Source organism: Podarcis liolepis (genome assembly GCF_965112155.1).
Source record: "Podarcis liolepis genome assembly, chromosome: 12".
Lineage (NCBI taxonomy): Eukaryota > Metazoa > Chordata > Lepidosauria > Squamata > Lacertidae > Podarcis > Podarcis liolepis.
In genome coordinates this window covers 44,514,269-44,539,028 of record NC_139563.1, presented here as the reverse complement: position 1 = coordinate 44,539,028, position 24,760 = coordinate 44,514,269, and the positions used below count along the sequence as shown (strand labels likewise).

At 38.7% G+C, this 24,760-nt stretch overlaps 1 protein-coding gene across 1 annotated transcript in view; it reads right to left on the bottom strand.

Moving 5' to 3' along the window:
- Positions 1-24,760, bottom strand: part of STT3B (STT3 oligosaccharyltransferase complex catalytic subunit B) — a 44,243-nt gene continuing 19,483 nt past the window's right edge. The window contains exons 4-16 of the mRNA XM_083468097.1: positions 23,822-23,887; positions 21,600-21,699; positions 15,186-15,284; positions 14,390-14,536; positions 13,944-13,992; positions 12,232-12,386; positions 10,891-11,102; positions 9,756-9,943; positions 8,675-8,846; positions 7,737-7,910; positions 6,839-6,952; positions 4,118-4,330; positions 1-1,560 (exon numbers count right to left, since the gene is read on the bottom strand). Coding sequence (XP_083324223.1) covers positions 1,480-1,560; positions 4,118-4,330; positions 6,839-6,952; positions 7,737-7,910; positions 8,675-8,846; positions 9,756-9,943; positions 10,891-11,102; positions 12,232-12,386; positions 13,944-13,992; positions 14,390-14,536; positions 15,186-15,284; positions 21,600-21,699; positions 23,822-23,887 — 1,770 coding nt within the window. The 3' untranslated portion in view covers positions 1-1,479. The remainder of the gene's footprint in view (positions 1,561-4,117; positions 4,331-6,838; positions 6,953-7,736; positions 7,911-8,674; positions 8,847-9,755; positions 9,944-10,890; positions 11,103-12,231; positions 12,387-13,943; positions 13,993-14,389; positions 14,537-15,185; positions 15,285-21,599; positions 21,700-23,821; positions 23,888-24,760) is intronic.

The window sequence follows — 24,760 nt, the reverse complement described above, 5'->3', positions numbered from 1 at the left end:
TTAACACAAAACTTGATTTAACTTTATTTTTCCCTATAGTCAACAACGGGTCTGCATTGATCTTGAAAGCAACAAAGTAATATAATCTCAATGACAAAGGGTCAGAAATCCAGATTGTTATTTTGTGAAAATGTTGCCACTGCATTATTGATTTAATAACCTCTTTACTCAAAAATGAATTTACAAATAAAAATTATACATCTGAGAAGAAAAGTCAGCAGTAACATTCTCACTGAGCAATAGATAATTTTTTTTGTTTTGTTTGGAAGGTACATACTATTCTGCTTTACACCAATACATCTGGCATAAGCTGTTTACTATATTGAAATTATGTCCTGTGGCTGTCAGGTGAGCCATACCCCCAAACACATTTAACTTTATTAAAATAACTAAAGGATGTTCAAGTCTGTAAGGTTTCCTATAGTTGGAAAGTGAACGTGTTCAGTCTCCATAATTTAGTGCACTTGATAATTGTCTTTTTAGTAAAATAGAAAAGACAAAGCACATAGTCAAGCAAAAAGTTTCCCATCAACTGAAGCACTAAATAAAAATATGGAGAAAAGCCAGTCATTTCCACAACCCCGTGAAAATGGAGGCAGCTTTATAAACCATCTGCCTTTCAGTAGCCACAGAAAGACTTTGGATACTTGTCAAAAAACATCTCCTAACAGGCCAAATTATGGTTTAATGAAAATATGAAGCTAAACAAGCAAAATCTGAGAACACCAGGTGCTAAGGTGCTCAGTAGCATTCATTACTGTCGTGTCTGATTTAAGATACAAATTTAGCCCTTGTATCTACCTACAAGATGTGCCCTATATAGTCCAAGAATACACCTGCATATGGGCAACAAGACCACCTCTTCTCAAAACAAGTTGCATAATCCAATTATATAATCTGTCCGGTGATTAGTGAAACTGCAGCTTGGTTTACAGTCCAGCACACAACATACAGCAAGAGGAGAGTACATTTCATGAAGTCTTGTAAAATAAATACCTTTAAAGGAGTCCTAGTAGCTGAATATAAAAATATCCACACTCCTGAAAGTGTCAGACCAAGGCTAGTCAATTCATACATTTCAACATTCCAGTAAGATATTGCTGTTCAGCTCAACTACTTAAAAAAAATCTCGACAAGTATGCATGTGCCAAGGACCGAATTAAAGGGCTCTTTGGTGCGATCAGTCCAAATTCAATCGATTGGAAGGATAATATGTACCAGTAAAATAAAAAAAATCGAAAAAATCTGCTGCTAGACCTGGACAGCAGCTCAGTCTTGCTCCACAATACAAATCTAAAACAGCTGTTCTCAATAAGCCAAAAATTTTAAAGTCAGACATTGCCTGAAAGTTTTGTACAATAATCTGGACCAATGATGGTTCTGTACCCTCATGTTGCTGTGAAACATGACTTGAGCTAAAGGCAAAGACTGGTTATCTCAAGGACAACTGCTTCAATATTAGCAATCAGTACAGTGTATTTAAACTGTCTTCCTGTTGGGTCTCTTGCCTTTCTTTAAAATTAGTTTATTCTTAATGTAGCCACGCTTCCTTTTGGCAGTCTAAAAAGAAAAACAGAATAGTGTATTAGTTTCTTACAATGCTCTAGTGACTACATCAAGTTCTGCATTGCTCTAGAATATTTAAATATTACATTTGGGGTCAGGGCTAGGAAACTGGCAGGCTTAATCTGAAATTTTTTGATAGCCCCACCCTATGCATGTTTTCTCAGAGACAAGTCCCACTGTACTCAGTGAAACCTACCCCCTAGTAAGTGTGTTTAAGATTATTGCCTAAATCAGGTAAACCTTAGTTGTAAATGATTTGCAGTAAATTTTCATAAGGGCTACAGAACGCTCTTCTCCATATTTTTGACATTTTACTGGTGTCACAATAACCTTTAACACTCAAAACCTTTTCAAAAACTGAACTTTAATCTTTTAAAGAAACTGGGCTGTTGTCTTGTGAACTTGCCCTAAGATAGGGCAGTATCTAAATTTAATAAATAACAAATAACAATCTGGCTTCATAAATTTATTTTCTATGTACATTTAGTCAACACCCCTTAACGTAGGTTTCTGTTTAGTACTTTGTGTTAAGCGTATTTTTAAAATAAAAGGTAGACAAACACAGCATCCATTTTTCCTTCTACAATTGTGCCTCCCAGAAATATTTTAAGCAATTTTAACCTTGGGTTGGATTCTACAAAATAGTTGAGCTAGTGGGAGCCATCACAGTGATGTGATAATTATATGTTAAAGCAAGGTTTGCTTGCCACATGGCAGGCAAGACAGGTAACAGACTTTTCCTGGGGTCTGATATACTGACAAAAATATGGCTGTCATTTCCTTTATCACTGAGACACAACTATTCTGGCACTACATCGAAAAGTTAGACTATAAGGCCATTATATGCAGGGTACAGTACAATTTAGATCCTTAATTCTAAAAGCAACTTTACCTTACACTCTCAAAGGGAAGGGGGAATTTTGAACTGACCTTTTTCCTGGAAGCAAAAACTAATATAAAGACTTGCATTGCATACCGCTATCGCTTATTTTAAGCCCTACATCCTTGACTCATCCACACTCGTATCTCCAAAACTAGAAATGTGATTTGCTCATCTTAAGACTTCCAAAAATGAGGACAAGATTTTTTGTACAGCAAGTGCAACTAATATCTGCAACACTGAATCTGAAAATTCTCAGTACCTCATTCCAAAACATGTATGACTCCAATGCCAGAAAAAACACACAACCCACATGGTATGATAATGCACTGATATCCCAACCTTGCAACTATTGCAAATTGTGTTCTTATGTTGCTCATACTATGCTTTTAAACACAACATGAACATGTCACTACCATATGATTTGTGTTATGTATGCATGATGATTTTTAAGGATGTAAGACAGATGTTGGCATCCTAAGGCCCATGGGCCAGTTCTGGCCCATGGCTGTTTTGTGGATTGGCGTGGGGATTCCATGCTTTTCTCCCCCGTGGTGTCATTTTTTTTCTCGCTGTGGGGACTGACTTCCAGGTCAGAAGAGCAACGGAAATAGTGTGTGCGCATGTGCACGGGCGCTCATTCATCCCGGAAGTGCGCTGGAAATAGCTTGAGCGGGCGTGCACTGAGAGGTCTGCCAGGGAGTGGACTGGACCGGCCTCAAAAAACGTTGCCAACCCCTGGTGTAATAATGTGCACAGCTTACCTCTTCTGGGCAGATGCTTCTGTACACCTGCATAATAGGTACATGCAGGAAGCCAGGAGCACCAAACTGGGAGAACTCAAAGGCAATTGGGAAGTAAATACTGTATAGCAGAAAACATTTGTGCATGAAAGTGGAAGCCAGAAAACACCTTTAGTGGTTTACACAGGTATGTGTGAATATGTCCTTGCCACTCAAGTATCAAGTTATTCATCAATTTAATCTTCAAATGCTTTTCCGAATTCCAGCAATATCAATAGTTTATATAGTCAGCTTCTAACTCTATACAACTCTGCCCTTGAAGTGACCTACCTAAAAGATTAAACATTGCCTGTCCACAAGGTTCTATTTACTTTGCAAGGAATCATGTAAAAAGGGGGAGTTTGTTTAAAAGGATTTTATTTCCATGCCTGAACACTTTTATATTCAATAGAGTAGCGCACGCACACAAAAATGAGTCTTTAAAAATGAAAACCTGTGTAAGACAATTTCAAAAGGAGTAAGCCAGACACTCAAGCTGTCAACAAAAGCTCCAGGTTTAATTATTTTACAAAAAAAAGAGAAGTCATTCTGAAATTTCTAGGTATCACTTTTCAGAAAGACACTTTCACATTTTACTCAGTGAGCTGCCATAGTTACTAAAACACTACTTACGTATTTTGGATAGTACTCTGTTACACTTTGCTGGGATTTTCAAGAGATTCTGAGACAGCCTGCCAATTAGCACAACAATGAATTTAGTTGCCCTCACATGCTTAGTCAGTGTTAGTTAACCATGGTTACCATCAGGCAGGTCTGATATTTGATACAAACTCTCTCTGCGTCTGGCTAGTAGAAAGAACTAATCATATAGTTGGTAAATTTGTGTAACACTATGAACCTCCTTAGGGATACTTCACTGGGAACCCACCTTTTTTGACAAATACTTTTGTTTTGGTAAAATGTTGGTTAGCCTAGGCTTATGATCCAGTGTCTCTCTGTTGTCTAGCTGTTTCACTTTATATATTCTAACAAGCCAATGCTCTGATGTGAAGGCTTCTTCCAAATGTTTAAACTTAATGTCCTTGTTGCCAATCTCAGCATTGCGTGTGCGATCAAATCCTGGAGGTGTCCGAAAATCCAGCTACAAAAAGTTAATGTCACACATTAGGTTGAAGATATAAAATGCAATCCTGTGAATAGAACTCAATCCAAGCACTACTTTGAAAAATATCTCCCAGTGTTCCAAGTTCTACTTAAAATATATATGAGTTGCCATACATTTTACAATAGGATATTGTTATGGGAGCCTTAACTTCAAATCGCTACATTGCGGTATAAAACTATAACATTTAAATGTTTGGGCCTCAAATGTGGGTACAATTTACATGAAAAATCTGGAGCCCCCTGTTCCATGGCAATTGCTTGCAACAAGTTTCTTATTTTTATTTGTATACAGTGCAAAATAGAAGAAGTATAAAAGGACTGTCCAAAACACTATTATCCCATTTATTTACAGATGTGCAATCCCTTCCCAGAACCAAATCTAAGAGCTGGAAATGGGAGACTGATTTAAAGGATTCCATCCAGCCTCACAATGAAAAACTGCTGATCATAAAATCAAAAATATAAGCCACCACAACAACCAAAAAGCAACAGTTAAAACACTAGAGTCAAAATAGGCGAAGGCTCCCTGAATAAAATCTACCTACAAGAAGCTGGGTCAAAACCAGGCATAGGCAAACTCAGCCCTCCAAATGTTTTGGGACTACAATTCCCATCATCCCTGACCACTGGTCCTGTTAGCTAGGGATCATGGGAGTTGTAGTCCCAAAACATCTGGAGGGCCGAGTTTGCCTATGCCTGGTCAAAACCAATAAACGGATACTAGTGCAAGTTGGTAAAGGATCACTGCTGTGTGCTTTTATCTCCTATTACCTTCAGAACTCTGGCAGTCCCTGTTAAAGTAACACATTACAGCAGTGGTTTTCAACAAGTGTGCCATGGCACCCTGGGGTACTGCGGGCAACGCTGGCCTCAGTCCCTCTTTCCTTTCCACCTTCCTCTGATGCCCTCTTGCGTCTCTGCCTCCCAAAGGCTTGCGTGGCTGTTTGTTGCAGCAGACCTGGCTACAAGCTCCCCAGACAAATGGTGCCTCTGGGGCTGGCCAGGGGGTGCTTCCTAGGCTCCTGTGGGGCAATGTGAGGAGGCGCCTCTCTTTGGGGTGAGGGGGGCAGCTCAGAGACCAGGGGTGGCAGCAGTGGCTGCCCGGAGGACTCCCAAGGAGAGAGGAGAAGAGAGGAGGCCGAGGGAACACTCCACAAGGGAGGGTGTTCAAAAAGTGAGGGTCTGCAGGCGAGGGGTGACATAACTGGGCTCCTGAGCCCCACAGGAGTGCCGCAGAAAAAAAATGGAGCTGTGGACCCCAAAAGGTTGAAAACCTCTGCATTACTGTCATCAAGCCTGTAAGTAATGGGATGCCAGATTTCTTCTGGGAAGGTTTTGGTAAAAGGTGCTTGGTGATGAGATCTACATTCACAAGACAACTCTCAAGTTGTGCAGCTGCTGCTACAAGATTCTGATCTCATCCAAAAGAGGTTGCAGACATCAACATCTGTCATCTGGTTCCCCTAATGGTTTGTTCGGCCGCATCCAATACCAAACCACCCCCAAGCACCAGTTTCGATTTTACACCACCTCCCTGGGATCAGATGATGGCAATTGAAAGGCAGAGCTGTGAGTCATACCACTGACACCCAAGCTAAACTTCCAGATTACCCCCATCCAGACATTTCCCTTAAATGTATTAAATTTAAAACTGATATGCCTTATTTCTTTTTCTAAGAAAACCCCAAAGTGGTCTATGGCATGTGCATTTAAAAAAATATTAATTCAAAGATTAGCTTAAAATACATATTATACAAACTTGTAGCCCACAGAAGAAACATGTACTGTGAAATCTACAATTTTCATTATAAATATTAGAAACGGCAACTTTCACAGAAGAAATATAACAAATAATGAATTACATTCCTTTGCCCTTTATTTAACTTTGTAATATAAGCTCATATTAACCAGCTCTTCCTAGTTACTTATAATGAAAGCTCCATGCAGATGTTAATACCCACCTGATCCTTTAACCCTGGGGTTACAAGAGCTCAGAGCATATTTGACCTCTACTGCCACTTCCTTTCCCTCTTAGCCCTTTGGCTATTTTATCATATTAGCACTAAAGTACTATAATACTATACTAATCGGTGTCCCTCACTGGAACTTGATAGAAGGCTATTTGATCCAGTAAGTCTCCCATCAACTAAACAGCAATTGAAGCACTCTTCAGGTTGATACTATTCCCCTTCCCACCTATAGCCACCTGTCAATCTGCTCTAGAGGTTTGGGAGAGTCACTGAAGACCACCCCAATCCTTATTCTGCCAAAGGAAGACTACACAACCCTATGGATTCTTTGAGGGATACAGAGGTTAGTTGTTAAACTATATTCTAAAAACTAGCATTATATTTCGTTTTAAAAGTTTTGCCAATTTTAAATTTTATTGATAATTATATTACACATATCGCTTAGAGATTTTCCGGATTAAGTGGCCTACATCCCCCCCCAAAAGAAACATTTAAGATAGCAAAATTTCACTAACCTGCATTTCTCCAAATCTGTAATATGACATTTTATACATGAGACAGTTTAGCAAGGTTGGAGAGCCTGCTTTATCAACTCGAAACTCCCCCTGTGGAGTAAAATAGTCGCTTTCCTTTAGGGAGAGAAAGGAAATACAATAATGTTATGCATGTTGCCACAATATGGGAAATAAAGTGGTGCTGTAACTGGTTTCTACTTCAAATAAACTGACTTAACTCTCACAGACTGAGCTCAATCTTGTTTTTTTCTATACTGGCTGTAACCATGATTTTTGAGGGGGGTACAGTAGCAAAATTTTTACTTAAGCATTCAGAAATTAATTTATTGGATTATTCAGCTGGAAGAATATTCAGCTGTGTCACCAAGAAAGACACATTTCTGAACATCCATAAGCAGTGCTTTTTTCCTGGGGGGCATGCAGGGGTATTGCATACCCCTAAACATTTTGTGAGTTTTGCCCATTTACTGTATTTTATTTTTCCCGATTTGAACTATAAAATGGTGATTTTCTTGAGTCAAAATGTGAGCACCCCTAAACATTTTTTAAAGAAAAAAGCACCGTCCATAAAGGAAGACCACAATTTGTTCTCATTTCAACTTACTACGGATCTTATCAGGTATATTATGATATGGCACCAATGTCTGATAAGGCCTGATTTGAAGCAATCCCTCAACATAAAATACTATTATTTATTACATAAAATACTACGACTATTAGGATGTCATCTAATTATAGCTCTACTGAGAGGTACCTAGAATCCAGAGAATATATCAGGAAAATTTCTCAATAGAAGAGTGGCGAAATTAGAAGCAAGATCTTGATAGGTTGTACCAACAGCCTTAACAGAATTACTAAAGGGTTTTTTTGGGGGGGGGCAATTTATATTTCAACTCACCCTGATATCTTTAGGATGTTCTCCTTCAGCTATCCTCACCATCCACAAGAATTTGTTGATATCATCACCAGAGTAGCCAATTACACCTCCAAAAATTATTAACACGTAATCCACATCCAGACTCTTCATGATCTCATAAGCTGCTGTCTCATTTGAAGACATAGCTTTTCCTACCTGCAATAAAGAGAGTTATTTCTAAAACTCGCAAGTGTTCTTGTCTAAAAAGCAGTTATTAACCAACCAGTCAAGATATATCATTAGCCCATGTTATTAGAGGTCATTTCATCCAATGTGAAATATAGAACTGAAATAATCGTAGCATCGAGTTTAACTAAAAGCTACATGAGAGTCAGGGGTTGGCTTAAAATATGTATAAACACAACTTAAATATAAAATAAAACATAAAACACTATAATTATGTATCTTTCAAGCCTAAAACTTCAATCACGTTCAGTATGTGGCAACACTACAGCACATATTTTTGTAGTCACTGGCCCAGTTAAGATGTCATAAACCATGGTTTGTTGTTATATAAATCGGGCCACTTTTTATGAAGACAGCTATAGCCCCATTAGAATAGACTCTTCCCCTGCTGCTCCTCTCAGCAAGGAGTCCAGAGGGAGTAGTGATAATGGTCATTGTCCTTTAACACAGTTGACAGACTGTGGATATAAACAGGATAAGGTCAGGTAGATATCTCAATGTTTATTGAGAATAAAAGTTGAAACACTGTTTTCTGTTTCAAATTCTATGTTATCAGATATCACCATCAACCTAAAAAATGAACATTTCTCAAACATGATCTTGGAGTTAAGGCATAAAATAAAGCAACATAATGGAAAGCAATCTTCATCATACATTAAAATGTAATTGTTTATAAATCTAGAGCCACGTGTTCTGTCACTCAGTTCTCAATAAGCAGAAGTACCACTACATACCAGGGCTATGTGGCTGTTATTCCAAGTATTATTGTCAACTAGAGTAGTCCGATTTGCCATTCCTGCTATCTGATAGCCATAATCCCACCAAGACATTACTCTGGCATGTTCATCTGTGTTTTGTCTTAGCCAATAGTAGGCTTCTCTGAAGTCATCCAAAATGTTTCGGGTGCTGCAACAGAAAAACCCCCAGAAAGTTTTTATCGGAAAGCAGACTCACTTTGATTAGATCTTATTTATTCTACTCCATTTATGAATTGCTTCCTATAAAGCATCTTAAAGTGAATGAATAAAGGGTTTCAGATATTTGTAGCCTCTTTAAGTGGAGCGGGATCTGTAAGACCTGTCTTTATCTATATGGTTGGGCTTATAGGTTTCATTGGTTGTTATACAAAGTTGTTTATTGGTTATGTAAATTGTTTTGGGTCACTTTTGTGAGGAAAAGATACAACTTTAAAAGCAAATATAATTTAAAAAGGAAAAATAAAAACATATGCAAAGCAATTTCATATATAAAAGCAAGTTCCTATCCCAAAAGTACAAACTAGGATAAAAATCTCCAATTAAAAGGCTTGGTGAAAAAGGAAGTCTTCCATATGTGCCAAAAATGCAATAGAGATGATGTCTGATACGTAACATAAGGGACTGCTGCTGTCATGCTAAACACCCAATTCCTGTATCCTTCAGAATGAACCTCCTGGTGGGAGGGCATCTCGCAGAGCAGTGACTGGTTGTGTACTGAAGTAATAAGGTGATTTTTAAATGCATCTTGGACCCAAGCTGTATGGGGTTTTGCACATCACTTCCAGTAGCTAACTGGCAGCCAGTGCAATTCTTCCAGCAGTTGCATAACATGATAGTGATAAGATACCCCAGTGAGCGGTCGAGTTGCTGCATTATGCACTAGCTGCAACTAGCCAACAACCTCAGTGGCATTATAAATTTGCAGTAGTTCAAGCCAGAAGTTACGAGTCCATGGAGAACAGGGGTCAGGCCAATGTGTCACGTGATGTGTTTTGCATTCCTAACCGGTCTCACACAGTCATTAAACTCACACTAAAATGCATACAAAATGCCTTACCCATCATGATTGTAAGAGGCCAGGACGACACTGGGACTGGAGTAGGCATTGCTAGTTACCCATGTACAGTGGACGGCAAACATCATCAGCAGCATGAGCATCAACATTGTCACAATGCTCTTGATATTCGGCCCAAGACCCTCTTCTGTTTTCTCCTGTTCGGATATGTGTTTCCTCACTTTACCTGCCTGAACAAAAACAAATTAGAATTTCGGGGCCTTTCAGTTTATGCCAGGCTTTTAGGGTTTATAAGCCCCATATTAAACAATAAAGCCACATTTCTAGAGCCCTCCCTCAAGAGTTGTTTTCCAAGTTATGTGCTAGACAAATGCCTATTTATTAGGGATGTCAGAAGCTGTCTTCTACTGGTTGTTTTTTTAAAAAGAACACTAGTAATTTTTGATGCATCTCAAACAAAAACAGTCGTCCCCCTCCCAAAGTGTGTGGTAGTGGGGTGGCATTTAACATTTAACATCTGCATGAATGAGATTGTGCTTCCTTACATTTTTCAGTTCATCTGCAAAAGTTGGAAAGCAACATCACCCCTTCTAAAAAGGGTTCAAGTCTTTTTGTAGTCGTGCTTATGTACAAAAACCTGCATCACTAGCGCAGATAGGAAGCAGCAGCTAAAAGCTACGCTGCTAAAAGAAGCAACCCACCTTTAGTCAAAACAAACAAAGGAATGAACCTCCAAAACAATCCCACTGTGAGACTGAAAGGAAACAATTGACAACCGAGTGTGAAAGGGAATGGAGCAGAATGGCTGGAAAGGGAGAGAGATGCATCTATAAAGGGCAGAAAGAACTGTTTGATACTGAGAGCTTATTTTAAAACGTCCCCAGGGATGGAACTGAAAGCTATCTAACATTTTAATGTAGCAGCGACAGAGCAGTAGTGTGTCTGCTGCTTCCCCAGAAAAAGCCAATGAAGACCGCACATGCTCAGTGAGAATGACTGATGGAAGGAGATGAAAAATTGGGGGAAGGGGGAGAAATGGTTAGTTAGAACCCCTTGGCCAGAACAGAAGCACTACACATGCAACCATTTTGCTCTCTCTGTTTTTGCTTTTAATGTGGATTCATTTATTTTTTAAAAATATCTAAAATCGGAAGCCATCTAGATCTTCAAGTCCCACCTTATCATAAAGATTTCCTGGGTTTCTTTTATCGTCCTCATCACTGCTGTCTTCTATTGGTGGATTCTCTCTCTTCATATCATCACCCAAATAATGCTCAAAAACGTTGGAGAAAGCAATTGCTGACAGCATACAGACTACTGGAGTCAAAGTTAACATAAGACGAACCATCACTCCAGCGAAGTAAACAGCACTGATTGCATACAGAGCCACTGTAGAGAAATAAAGACACTGAGATTTACTATAGGACATTTTAAAATATTGATTGCTATCTACTTCAGAAATAAGCACAATTACTGTACACTTGAAGAAGCTTGCAGATTTGATTCCTAAAATCTGCTGTGTGCACAGAATTGAACCTACCTTTGAAATATATTATATTTCATATTTCTGAACTTTAAAAAGGGATTTCAGTTGTTTATTAAAAAAATGGAAAATTAATCAAAACCAAATTGATATGTATGTTATCTTGCTAAAAGACATCTCACTTTACTAGGATCTGAAGGACAAAAGAGTAGCTTTACCAAAGCATATAAATTACTCCACAAGGTTTCTGTGAACTCCTGAAACTTGACTGCACTAAAGCTAGAAGGGAAAGAAGTTTTTAAAAGTTCTCACAAGCAGCATTTTAATGGCATTTTTACAAATTAATTTGAAGAAAGTAATTTTCTTGCACTGGATTAAAATGCATACTAATACAAACCCTACACTGGTGGAAAGCTTACGCAAACTAAAGACAGGTATAATTTCAGAAGCAGCTAACTATAGCACTGCCCATTTTAAAATTACCTGTAACTACAGTGATGGAAAGGTTTCTCTCTCCCCCCCCCCATTTGAAACCAACCAAGTCTCACCTCTGGAATCATTGGAATTTCACCATAATATGAGCAGAGTCATCAATTTACAAACCAGAGTATCTAAAATAACTGTAGAGTGTATGAATAGATAATCTGATGAATAGATAATCTGTTAAATTACCATAAATCATATTTATCATTTTATTCTTTAATATTTTTTGAAAACCGCTTTGAGGGTTTTCCCCTTACAATCAAGCGGTATATAAATTTATGAAATAATACATAAAATTGCATTAGCCATTTGGTGAGAAGATTCTACTTGTATATTCACAGTGGAAGCATTCAGTATAAGCCATTCTAAAAGGAAGTTCAATCAAAAGGAATCACGTAAAGAAACATATCTACTTCCTGAGGAAATACATTTAACCCAACACTGAAGTAACAGCAGTAAACTAAGCTAATGAATCTAAGCTAATGACTAGGACGTCAGCATTTCAGCTAAAGCTCATCGTTTAGTTCTGAAAAGATGGTTACTTCTTCTTACCAAAGACTCTTTCATCATTGATGTTTTTGATACAGAACCACAGCCCTGCTGGGAAAGTACACACGAGAATATGTAGATCAAAAAAGAAGGAAACCCATGTTGTAGGCTGGTGTTCAGACACAGAGGCAATGATCGGGATGTGAATTTTCGCATACCTTGTTTAAAAAAAATTCAGTTCAAATTATTTCGAAGTGACGAAACTACTAAAGATAGTACAACCGAGGACTACTGAACATTCTTCAATTATTTTTGTAACGTTCTGAATACACCTTTAAATATGCAGGTTAACATTTACTTATTTATTTTTTAGCTAAAATGCATTTCATTTAACCCCAGAAACTGCCAAAAACCTATTCTCATTACAAAGCTTCCCTATGTCACCTTGCCAAAGTGTGAACAAAGTGTGTGGATCAAATGATCAGACACATCCCTGTTTAGGGGTAAGGGGCACACAGCACAAGCAGTTAGTAACGGAGCCATGTGCCAGTCCCTTCTCTAACCTGGGGAACTGAGGCTGTGCTATCAGTCAGCCCTCAGGTCTGTGGCTGCTGTTGCTGAATGCCACGTTGGCTCCATGATTTGGTTATGGATGAGGAGGCTGATCTGGTCCTGAATCACTGGAACCTGGGTGGGCGAGTAGGGTGGGGTTGGTCTCACCTAGCTGTGCCCACTTGGGTACTCAGTGCTGCATCAGGACAGACTTGAGGGTTGGGTTGGGGAGTTGCTGTAGTCTACAGAGATTACATCTCTCTCTCTCTCTCCACACACTCTGTGTCCAGTTGTGGGGGGAATCTGCCCAGCAGTTTGCCTGCTTAAGCTGGTCTCAGAGGTGCTGCAGAGGACCCTCAGACTGCCAGCCCAATGCAAATGGCAGGCTACATTCTGGACCTTTTCCCTCAACTGGGCAGAAAGAGGGTGAAAAGGTGGGGGATACTGACATCAGTTCCTTGTCATGGTCAGATCATTTCCTGTTGAGATTTAGATTTTCAGCACCTTTCCCCCTCTGTAGAGGTAGGGGATCTATCAACGTGGTCAGCCCTCAAGAGACTGATGAATCCAATGGGTTTCTGGGGGATTCTCTGGCTGATTGAAGCCCTGACCAACATCTGGAACATCCAAATGGCTCGGGACATTGACACAATTTGCCCGTGAGTACCCTCGCCTGTTTGGGTCTTTCATATACTCCAGAGCTTAGGGTGAGAAACAGCTGGGAGGCAGCTTAAATATGAGTGGAGGAAAACTCTGGCCAGATGCAATTGAACACTGGGGTGCAAGCGGGGAACAGGTCTCCCAGGACTCACAGCTAAGCATAATTGTACTATTGATGTGCACGACATATATAGCAAATATATAAAAATAAACTCTGAAACACTTTCCCTCTTTCTTCACCTGTGAGGGGAGGAAATTTAATGCTTCTTTTTGTCATCTGGAACAATTCAGAAGTTTCTCAATGTACAAATACAGAGAGCAATGGTTTGTTCAAATGAAACCAAGGGATGAAACGACTGAATGAACTCACTGTAGTTTGCGTAAGTCAGAGTTGCTCGTATTTGGATTTAATGGGAAACTGCAGATTGTTTCAAACAGCAAATGGAAGCTTACAGTTTTCTCATAACAATAGACCATAGTTCAGGAGGTTTGTCTGAAATGGATAAAACCTGTCACCCACTCAGCATAGCCTAAGTGTATGGTGCTGTTTCTATTCTACTTACCCAGTATCCCATAGTGAATAAAATCTGCCACTCCATGGTGCAATGTAACCTGAAAATTTCAGCAAAACAATTTAAGTTAGTAGATGAGCATTATTATGGCTTTCTAGAAAGGCTTGGATCAATATCTACTTTTCACATGTTTCAAAAGGAGAAAGACCCTCAAGAAGGACAACTGTTTTTTGTTTTAAACTAATAGAAAATGAAGGAAATACTAAATCAGTCCTAAAAAAAGAAAGAAAAGCAAGTTGCTTTGAAAATGCTTTAATGGGTGCAAAAAGCCAGCTATTACACCAAATGCTGTTTCTATAGATAAGGTTGCTGAAGTTTCTTTTGAATCATGCAAACATTGTTGGGAGGCCTGAAGGGCTCATTGAATCTTGTGGATTACTCAGGGCCTATCTGAAACTCTATTTGTCAATGAAAAGCATTTCTTTTGTATGATTTACCTGTATATGTTAAATAGATGACACTCAAGAATACAACTCCAGCAGCTAGAGATATACCCAGGAAGAACAAGGTCTGAAATTCTTGCTTTGTAAGCCGGTCTCTCATATATTGCAAGAAGGCATAGGCCTGCAGCAGTGCGAATACACCTGGTTAAAGAAAGACAACCTTGGTTTAAGTTCTCAAACAACATTTCAATCCTTACTCTAAGCTCATTAATTTTAATTATCCTTTCATGGCATAGGAAGTCAAGGGGGTGTGGATTGTAAACAGGAGACAAATATATTTACCATCCTTTAACTGCTTATATTTTGCCCTTCAGTGAGGTACGCCATTCAATACTCTGTTCCCATAAGTAAACAAAAACTCCAATTCTCTTGTGGATCCCTTTAGCTCAAATATGCCACATTTGGCTGTCATTTGGTTACCAGCCAAAATAGTGTCTGTGTGACTGATTACAATACAGAGTAACAACTTCATAGCGAGTATTTTCAATGCATTAAACTGTTATTTTATTTAGGGATTTTCTGAAGTGCACTGGATCCTAAATAATTTTATTGTAGATTGCCTTGAGGCTCTGGTGTAAGACAACATACCATATTTTTCTGTGTATAAGACTAGGTTTTTTTCCTAAAAAATAATGTCCAAAATTTGGAGGCGTCTTATACATGGTAAGATCCTCCCCCAATTTTCTTAAATCGGAGTCCCCCAAAATAGGGGGTAACTTATACATGGGGGTGTCTTATAGACGGAAAAATACGGTAAATTTAATATATAAAATAATAATAATTTTCTTACCTGCAGCTGCCATATGTTCACTTGTTCTTATTGGCTGAAATCCAACAAAAGGTATCTGCATGGATAATATTAAGCCCACAATATAGAAAGTACTATATGCTGTGAATGAAAAACAGCAAAAAAGGAAAATTATTATGCACACAGAGAAAGTTTAAATTTTGTCTGTGCTTAAAATTATGAGGGAGAAGACATATTACAGAGCTAAAAGCAATACTCATAATTTTAGGACTTAAAGCAGGGGTGTATCTGTCCCCATCTGCATGTTTCCATCGGGAGGAGCATAGAAAGAGGACCATGTCCTTCAGTTTGTCATCTGATTAAGGGAATGACTTCCAAGCACTGAACGACTGGTATATCACAAGTGGACTCTTTATTCCTACGTTTGCAATTGTTCAAGGTAAAATCTCCTTGGGACAGAAACTATATTTTGCCATTTTTATGGATGTTTATTGTTTGTTTACAGATAGTTGCCTTGGTGATATTATCTTGTGTTGATTGCAGGAAAATATACAGCAAGCACAAAAGCAAAAATATTGATTGAAAATGTATTGTAACTATATTGTAGCTTTTGAATAAATGTTCTCTGAATTTTTTAAAAAGCAAAAGTATATGAATAAAAACTGTGTATAAGCTAAAATAAAACACGAAGTCACATATTGCTGCTAAGGATTAAACATCCAATTATGAAACTGCAAAATCCTGTATAAATAAAAATGTTTTCAACTGACATCTGAAAACCAACAATGAGGGAGACACAATGAAGATGATTATTTGAAAGTTGAGGTCGCACCACAGAGAAGGTCTTTCTACATCCTCCCCACTTGTGAACCCTGATCTGGACCCAAACAGAGGCTCCTCCCCCCTTGCCACCAATTTTAAAGACTGAATTGCCTGGCACTGGAGCAGGCACACTTACAGATATTTTGGCACCAAGCAGTTTAGTTTCATAACATGCATTTTTGTGGATGTCCAAAATACAGCAAAAGTGAGTTTAACCAGCTTGTATAATTATTATTGTATGTAGATTGCCAACTATTTTTTCTTTGCAGATCCATCTAGGCAAGCTGACATGACAATGCCCTGGTAAAACTGGATATTCAGAATAAAGCTGCTAATATATTTAATATTTTCCCAGTTTATGAACACAACATACCTCTACCAGCTTTCCTTATAATTGTGGACTATGTTCATTATACTTTTGCATCCTCAATCAAGCAGCTTTATTTCAAATGTCATGATCTTCGCACAACACAACTCATTTCACTAAGACTCATTTATCAAAACATTTCAGTCAATAGACAATGTGTTGGAAACCACAGAAGCACACAGTGATCAATGGCATACATTTTTGCATAATTTCTCCCCTTTTTCTTTCAGTTCAGGGTTTGTATCTTCATCTAACCAAGATATTTACACACATAACTCTAAAAATGCCAAGCCTGCCACTATTTTGAAATTCATATCACAAAATTATTGCAACACTGCCATCCTGTGGCATTTAACAGCAATTAGGATCCATTGTCGCATTTACAGTTTTGTGTTCTTCCATTATGCTAATCACAAGAGTTTATTAATTCTGCACATCAACTCCCCCACCCGGTAACAGTTTAGATGGCTGCAAAAACAAATTTATTACTGTTTGCTCATATGAAAATGCTAATAAGATTCCTAAGTCTGTGCGAAGGGAATATAGACCCATTCCATGCCATCCCAATACCCTTTGCAATTCTGACACATTTTTCACAATGATACCTTCATAAAGAATTTTCCTCCATCCTCTATAACAGGCATGTCCAACAGGTAGATCACTGGTAGATCATTGGCTCCCCCCAAAGAAGCTGAACAACTGTGGCTCCTCTAAAAGAAGCTCAACATTTTTCCTCCTCCCTGAAAAAACTCAGTAACTTTGACCCGAGCCCCCCAAAAATGGGACCTGAACTCAAAAAAAGGGGGTAGATCACTGCCAGTTTTTAACTCTGTGAGTAGATCGCAGTCTCTTGGGAGTTGGCCACCACTGCTCTATAATATTGATGCTAGGTAAAGGGACCCCTGACCATTAGGTCCAGTCGTGACCGACTCTGGGGTTGCGGTGCTCATCTTGCTTTATTGGCTGAGGGGGCTGGCGTACAGCTGGTCATGTGGCCAGCATGACTAAGCCGCTTCTGGCGAACCAGAGCAGCGCACGGAAACGCCGTTTACCTTCCCGCTGGAGCAGTACCTATTTATCTATTTGAACTTTGACGTGCTTTCGAACTGCTAGGTTGGCAGGAGCAGGGACCGAGCAACGGGAGCTCACCCCTTCGCGGGGATTCAAACTGCCGACCTTCTGATTGGCAAGCTCTAGGCTCTGTGGTTCTAGGCTCACCTGCTTCCCAATATTGATACTAGCAGGGGATAAAAAGGATACTCATCAGCCAGCAGGATTCCCAAACTGGTAGTGCTGGGAGGTGTTTAATTGTTGCTGCTTGTCTATAACTCTTTCCCCAACTACTTTTTCCTATTTGGCCAGAAAGCAGACTCTGAATCAGATTTCATTTTTGAGGGGGAAGATATCAGATGGGGAAAGGATTAGCACCCTCCTCTTAACCTCTACATATCTCTTGCCAAAGAGTTTTTAATTATAAAAACTTCACTTTGAAATAATTCAGTTTTGATGAGCTTGCTTCTTTAGATACATCACAGCATGATGAAAGCAGAACAGTCGGGTCTAGACTGTATAATTAGATGGTGAACACAGTTAGCTTGAATTGCAAATGGACATTGGACCTCCCTTTCTCAGACTTCCTGATACGGTTAGCTCACACTCACCGGCAGGCTAAGGGCCTTAGGTGTATTTCAGCAGCACAGAAATTCATTTACTGACTGCTTTACATATTTCAGTTAAAGGCTATCAGAATACAATGATACAAGATTTCTGCACCATCCCTTATCAGTCCTTTGGCAGCAAACACGGCGTTTCTAGTCTTCCCTAAATACACTAAGTACTTCTGAAAATCTTCCACCACTCAAGTTTCTTTTTGAGGACACCTTTGGCAGAATACAGTCTCAGAGAAGTTAGAAACTGAAGGATGGGCTGTTCTCACTAGAAGAATCTTTTGGAAATACACCGTAACAACAATGTCCATCTATCAAGATGATCCTGATTGCTGTAACCTTTCTAAACATAATACCAGATGTCTTAGTTATTCATTATCTCCTCATGAAACATTCAATCCTACACTCGAAAGGACTAAGCTACAAGGCAGTTTCAGTGCTGCTCAATAATACAATGGCAAACCCCGTTTGCTAATAACTAACAAAACTGTCCAGCTAATTAAGTATTCTGACAAATGGGTATGTGAAAAACCATGTGAAAAAAGAAGAAGTTATGGGTCTACTTTGTTCCACTTATTTTCAATGCAAAGGCGGCAAGCGTTATCCAGTTGAACAATTCAAAAGTTGCTTTCTTATGCATATAAGCAGAAAATCAGATTTATGCTATATGTTAGCCAAGTGTTGAAGGGAAGGGGCAGCATTCAATGTAGACTATACAAGAGCAAAAGAAAGTAGAAATCCTGCTATTTATAACACATCACATATATGTCTTTCTAAGCAGTATAAGAATAAATTTTACTTTCCTTAACAAGCAAAGGACATTACATGTGCATATGAAGTTAAAAACAGTGATATGAGAAAAGTAATACGATGTGCCTACTATTTTACCGGCTATCTTAGCGAGCAACATCCCATGGTGTCATCCTGCTTGTGTAATGGGCTTTTGCAAAAGCCTTCCCCTTGCACTATGGAACTAGCCACCCCTATACTTCCCTACGTACCTCCCCACCCCCAAACTGCTTTGGAGGGTTGGAGGACCGTACAGAAGAGACAGGTGGGAGACACCGCAGCAAGAAAAGGAAGCAGAAGTTCTCTCGTGTCCACTGGATTTCCATAACATTGGCTACTGAGCATTTTTCTATGAAATATGAATTAAAAGTGGGACCTAAAAAAGATGTTGCAGCATTAAGAGTGACTCCTACACACCCTGTTCCAGGATAGCCACTGTATTTCTTCTTTCCCTCCTCCAACAGATAATCAGTATTCTGCAGCTACTGGGCATGATCAATCCTCATCGAGTATAGAATGATAAATAGTCCTACAATTCAGTCTGGATATTTCCATTATATTGTTCATTTTCCTTGAAATGTGTTATTAATTACTAGCTAATAAACTTGAACATTGAAATTCTGCCAGCTGCTTCAGTATGGAAGTCAGCTATAGTGAAAGATCACTTAAAATTATGTTTACATTAAAATTGCTTAAAAGTAACAAGCCAAAAAACCTGTTGTCCTAAACAAAAAAAGAGAAAAAGACTGAAAGACAATCAACTTTGTTCAACGTGACCAAATTCTACTCTTAATGTCAATATGCGTAGAATTAAGCCTACAATGTTGCTTCTGATTCAAACTAGTTTTCTGAATGCATATAGTAAGTAGTACTTTACATCCTCTCAAAGTTATTTGAAACTAGATTTAAAAGCTCTAAATTGTGACAAATATTTGTCTACTACTGTTGCAAATGTTTACCTTTACCGCTAGACTGCTCTAAAATAGATCACAGGGAGCTTATTCTGTTTATGAAGGTTTTTCCCCCTTTTATTCAGCACTGTAACCTTTTGCAGCAAAGCACTTGCAGAAAATCTTCTGCAATATTCCTAAACTGATTCAAAAGTAGTCACACTGATGTCAACATCAATAACTCTGCATCAAATATGCATGAGCAGTCAGCAGGAGTTTAGTCAGCATTGTAGTTATGATGCCAAGTAGGTCAAATAGAATCTCAGTTTACATCCATTTACAAAAGCCATAAAATATGCCCAATTCTGGCAAAGAATTTACATTCCGGAAAAGTTCTGTGAACATCAAATGATCCTGAACAAGATTGCGATGCAAATTAGACCATGCCCCATTAGTCTTTTTGTTATTGTATGTGTGTCTGCAAAAAAGAAAACCATACCAGGTTTCTTTCCCACATAATCTCATTCTTTCTTGCTGCTCGCTTATATGTGGAATGCCCGACCTGAACGTTTATGTCAGGGGCGAGATACTGAATCACATACCCTCCTCAGTCCATTTTTTGTCAGGTGACCATCAGTCCATCACCTGACATCACATAAAGTCAGGTATTCAAAATGCAAGCTGTAAGAGCAGGAAGTGTTTTATCACCAATATTAGTGCTATACTGCCCAGCATTAAGGCTGGATACAGGCCTCTGATTGCTTTTTAATAGTAAAAGGCAACACCAGTGACTTATCTCCAATTGAAGAACACATATTTACAGAATGCAATGCACTGTAGCATGTCACCTTTTAGCACAGCAGAATTGCAGTTTTTCCACTGTGCAGTTGGCCTTTTTTTAAAAGGGCTTCATTTGTGTGACAAGTGCAGAATTAACTGGGATAGAACAGAGCATATGAACTCAAGGAAAAGCCCTAGCAATGTCTAATACATGGGTAGGCAAACTAAGGCCCGGGGGCCAGATCTGGCCCAATCGCCTTCTAAATACGGCCTGCGGACGGTCCGGGAATCAGCGTGTTTTTACATGAGTAGAATGTGTCCTTTTATTTAAAATGCATATCTGGGTTATTTGTGGGGCATAGGAAGTTGTTCATTTTTTTCTTCAAAATATAGTCCAGCCCCCCACATGGTCTGAGGGACAGTGGACCGGCCCCCTGCTGAAAAAGCTTGCTGACCCCTGGTCTAATACATGGCATCCATCAGCTTCAGCACACCAAATTGTACAGGGAAGCAGACAAGATTAGTATAAAGCTCCTCTCACACTTGTCCTTCCTACTGGGGACAGAGGTTAGTTGCCTCCTTCCCAGGGTAGAATCAAAGCCACTTGCAGGGACAATGACTGATATCATTGCACTGGGATGATCAACTGTCATTCATTACCAGCTTCATCAGTCCCATTATAAACAGATTTGTCACACACTGGTAATAGTAAAAAAGTTGCATGCGTTTCTGAAAAATTGTCTTGAGATGAATGATTACAGTGTTAAATTATCTTTTTAAACTACAGTACATTTTATTTTGTTTAGACTACATTGTTCATTTTGAAGTATTATTATTCTGGTTATTAGCTGCCTTAAGTGTATTTATTTGTAATAAAGAAATAAATAAATTTGCTTCCTTATGGCAGAAGCAATAAGCAATGCAATGCAAGATGATTTAAAAAGTAAAACAAATCTACTAATTCTAATAACCTTATTAGAATTCTAATAATTCTATTTTACGATTTTGCCTGTAACTAGACAAAAGTAACCACTTAAATTAAGTTAAATTCATAGTCATTTAAATTGAAAAAGGAAGTAATGTGATTAAGAATGGGAAAACCCCCACTTTTCATTCAATCTCAGCAAATCAAAACACTCACCTATGTAGACCCTCCTACTGTATCTTTGCATCAACAGGAGCACAAATACATGCAGTGGAATAAGGTTGATGATGAAAACATAACCACCCCATGCAGAAACCTGAAAAATAAACATACCAGAACATAATGCTAATTTATACATATTATTGTTAAACCATTAAACTAACCAACAGGAATTAAATTTTGTCTTCAAGAAAAGATAATCCAGGCCACAAGGAAAAATCCACAGGACAGAAAGATTTCAGTAGAAAGCAGATCCAGGAAGCATTTTTTACTTATTCCTCCTCAACTAGTCCTTTACGCAGATTATACACATTGTATGTGACCTTCAACGTTAGCTGTACTCAGAGTAGACCCATTCAATGGACTTAACTAGCTTAATTAAGTCCATTGATTTCATTGGATCTACTCCGGGTATGCCTGAGTTAAGATTTTACGTCATGGCTCTCAGTGAAATGTTTTCCAGAAAATTATAAATACCATCACTTTACTATTGTTAATATGAATTATTATGTATTAACATAAAGAACTACTTTTGTGATTTATATATAATACATTATAATGTATTTGTAAACTTAATAAAGGAGTAAATAAAATGGGGGACATACTATCAAGCAGGAACTCATTAATGCCAATTAAGAAGACTGCAAAATTAAGCAATTTGCCAGTTAGTTTAATTTTAGAGGCATTATTCACTTTACCAACAATGTCAAAATAAGAACTGCAATGTTTTTCTCTACAATGAAAGGATATAGTGATTAACACTAGTGGACAAACCAAGTATGAACAGATCTGTAGCATCCACACCTTATGCACCATTGATAACTTGGTCACACATATGGCAACCAAGTACAGTGCTACCTCGGGTTACAGACACTTCAGATTACGTGATTTTGGATTGCGCACCGTGCCGAACCCGGAAGTACCGGAAGGGGTTACTCCCAGGTTTCAGCGCTCGTGCATGCGCAGAAATGCTAAATTGTGCTTTGCGCATGCGAAGAAGCGCCGAATTATGACCCACACGTGCGCAGACGCGGCACTGCGGGTTGCGAACATGCCTCCCGGACGGATCACGTCCGCAACCTGAGGTTCCACTGTATCTGTTATCTTCCAAATGTAGCAACTTTTAAGGGGAAAAAACTTCTTTAATAATCTAGCATATCTATCAAAATCCGGGGTGAAGTACTTTAAATAAAAAAACTAGTGTTAGCTATAGTACTGAAACTATTACCTCCTTCCATAAATATATGTGCTCGGATCTTGAGAAAGTCACTTGAGGCCCTTCTCTGGGTTCTTTGCCCGTCTCCCTTAAGAGCTGAAGTGGGTGGTTACTAAGCAGAGGGCATTTTTGATGGAGGCGCTCTGAAAACAGAGCTTCCTTCCGCAATGAGACTCACCTGGCACCCTCATTAAGATCATTGCAGTGCCAGGTGAAGATCTTTCTAGCTTCCACACATTTTAGATTTCCCACTTTGGAACAAATGCTTTCTGCTGGATTTTAAAGTCTTGCAGTGAATAGTCTTGAAGAAGCACAAATCAGTTCATCTGGTCTTTAGGATTAGAGAGACCTAGTTCACATACCACAGTAAGGCATAAGTTTAAAACAAGCTATGTGCTGATGCACACTGCTCTAAGGTACCCACAGAACACCTCTCTTGCTGACGCCATACTGCGGAATAAACAGAATCTCGCCTATTGTGTTGTTCAAACAAATGCCTGTGGTGACCAAGATTTGCAGATCACTTGCAGATCATGGTTTATTTGGAAGAAACTAACCAGGAGTCTTGGTTTGGATGACTCTGGCTTCTTTCATTCTCAGTGCAGGAGCATACGCTAAATGCCGCAGGAATATTTTAATAGGGTGCGCAACTATGCTGCTCATTCACTCTTTGATGTGAGGTGCAAACTGGGCGAGTGGCATGCTTAAAATAAATCTTCAACTAACTTCAGTCAAGATACAAAATGCAAACCAATTCTCTAAAGTGAAGAGGCATTTTCCGTTAAACAAACTTTTCAAACCTACCACCATATATATAAAGCCAGTTTTTTCAGACAAGTGCTGATAGACTTTTTTCTATCTTTAAATGTTGCTCCAATATACTATTAATGAAAGCAATTACAGTGTACAAATAAAGAATGTGACTTGCACATTTGGGTTCTGCCAAAAAATGATTTCCAATAAATCACATTACGTACATTAGTTTAGTTAGGATACCACTTACCATGTAAAAGTAGGATAGGCAGCAGCATATGGTCCAGAAGACTGATCCAGTTTTCACAGACTTCACCTACAAATGGTGATTTGTGTTATAACTCAGCAGAAACAAGAAAAAATGTATCTTTCAAATTAAAAAACAACAATTAAGAGCAGAGGTTGAACTAAATATACCTTTAAGGTTTGCATCAGAATTAACTAAGGTACTTTACTGAGAGATTATTCATTCCATTACCACACTGATATGCTTCCGACACAGTATTAAACAACTGTTTGGTGTTACATGTTCCCCAGGCACACGTGCACTGAAGATTTCCCAATACACAATGCACTGTGGGCTTCATGCCACAGCTGGGCATGGCTAATGCGCTTTCTCTCTCTCTCTCTCTCTCTCTCTCTCACACACACACACACACACACACGGGTACAGTCCTATATGAGCTTATCTGTTATGTTTGTATTATATATACCAATACTAAAGTTGCATTATGTATTAAATTATATTGTATAGCTCAATTTTTGTAACAATAGCAAAATGTCACCAACTTTAACTATTAAACTTTTTAATGTTTGATTATTATGACTTCTACTGCACTTTTAAACATGCATGTGTTAGACAGTGTAATACAATTTTAGGGTCTAAACTACACAAACTTCCAAGTAATGATATCCTGATGATCAAATCTGCTTTGTAGGGAAAAGCCAGTTCAGGAGTTGATTTAGAATGAAGCAGCAACGGGGGAGAGGTGGAGAGGAGACCGTTCTTAATCATGCCCTCATATAACTTTGCTGCTACACCTCACCTCTCCCAAGACACCTCTGAGGGTTAGCACATGTTTGGAATCCTGTGGGAGGAAATGGGACTTGGGAGAAAATAGATTAGGAGCAGAGAACAAGCAGGTGGGAAAGCAATAGACTAATGTACCATTACTATCTCTAATGTAGC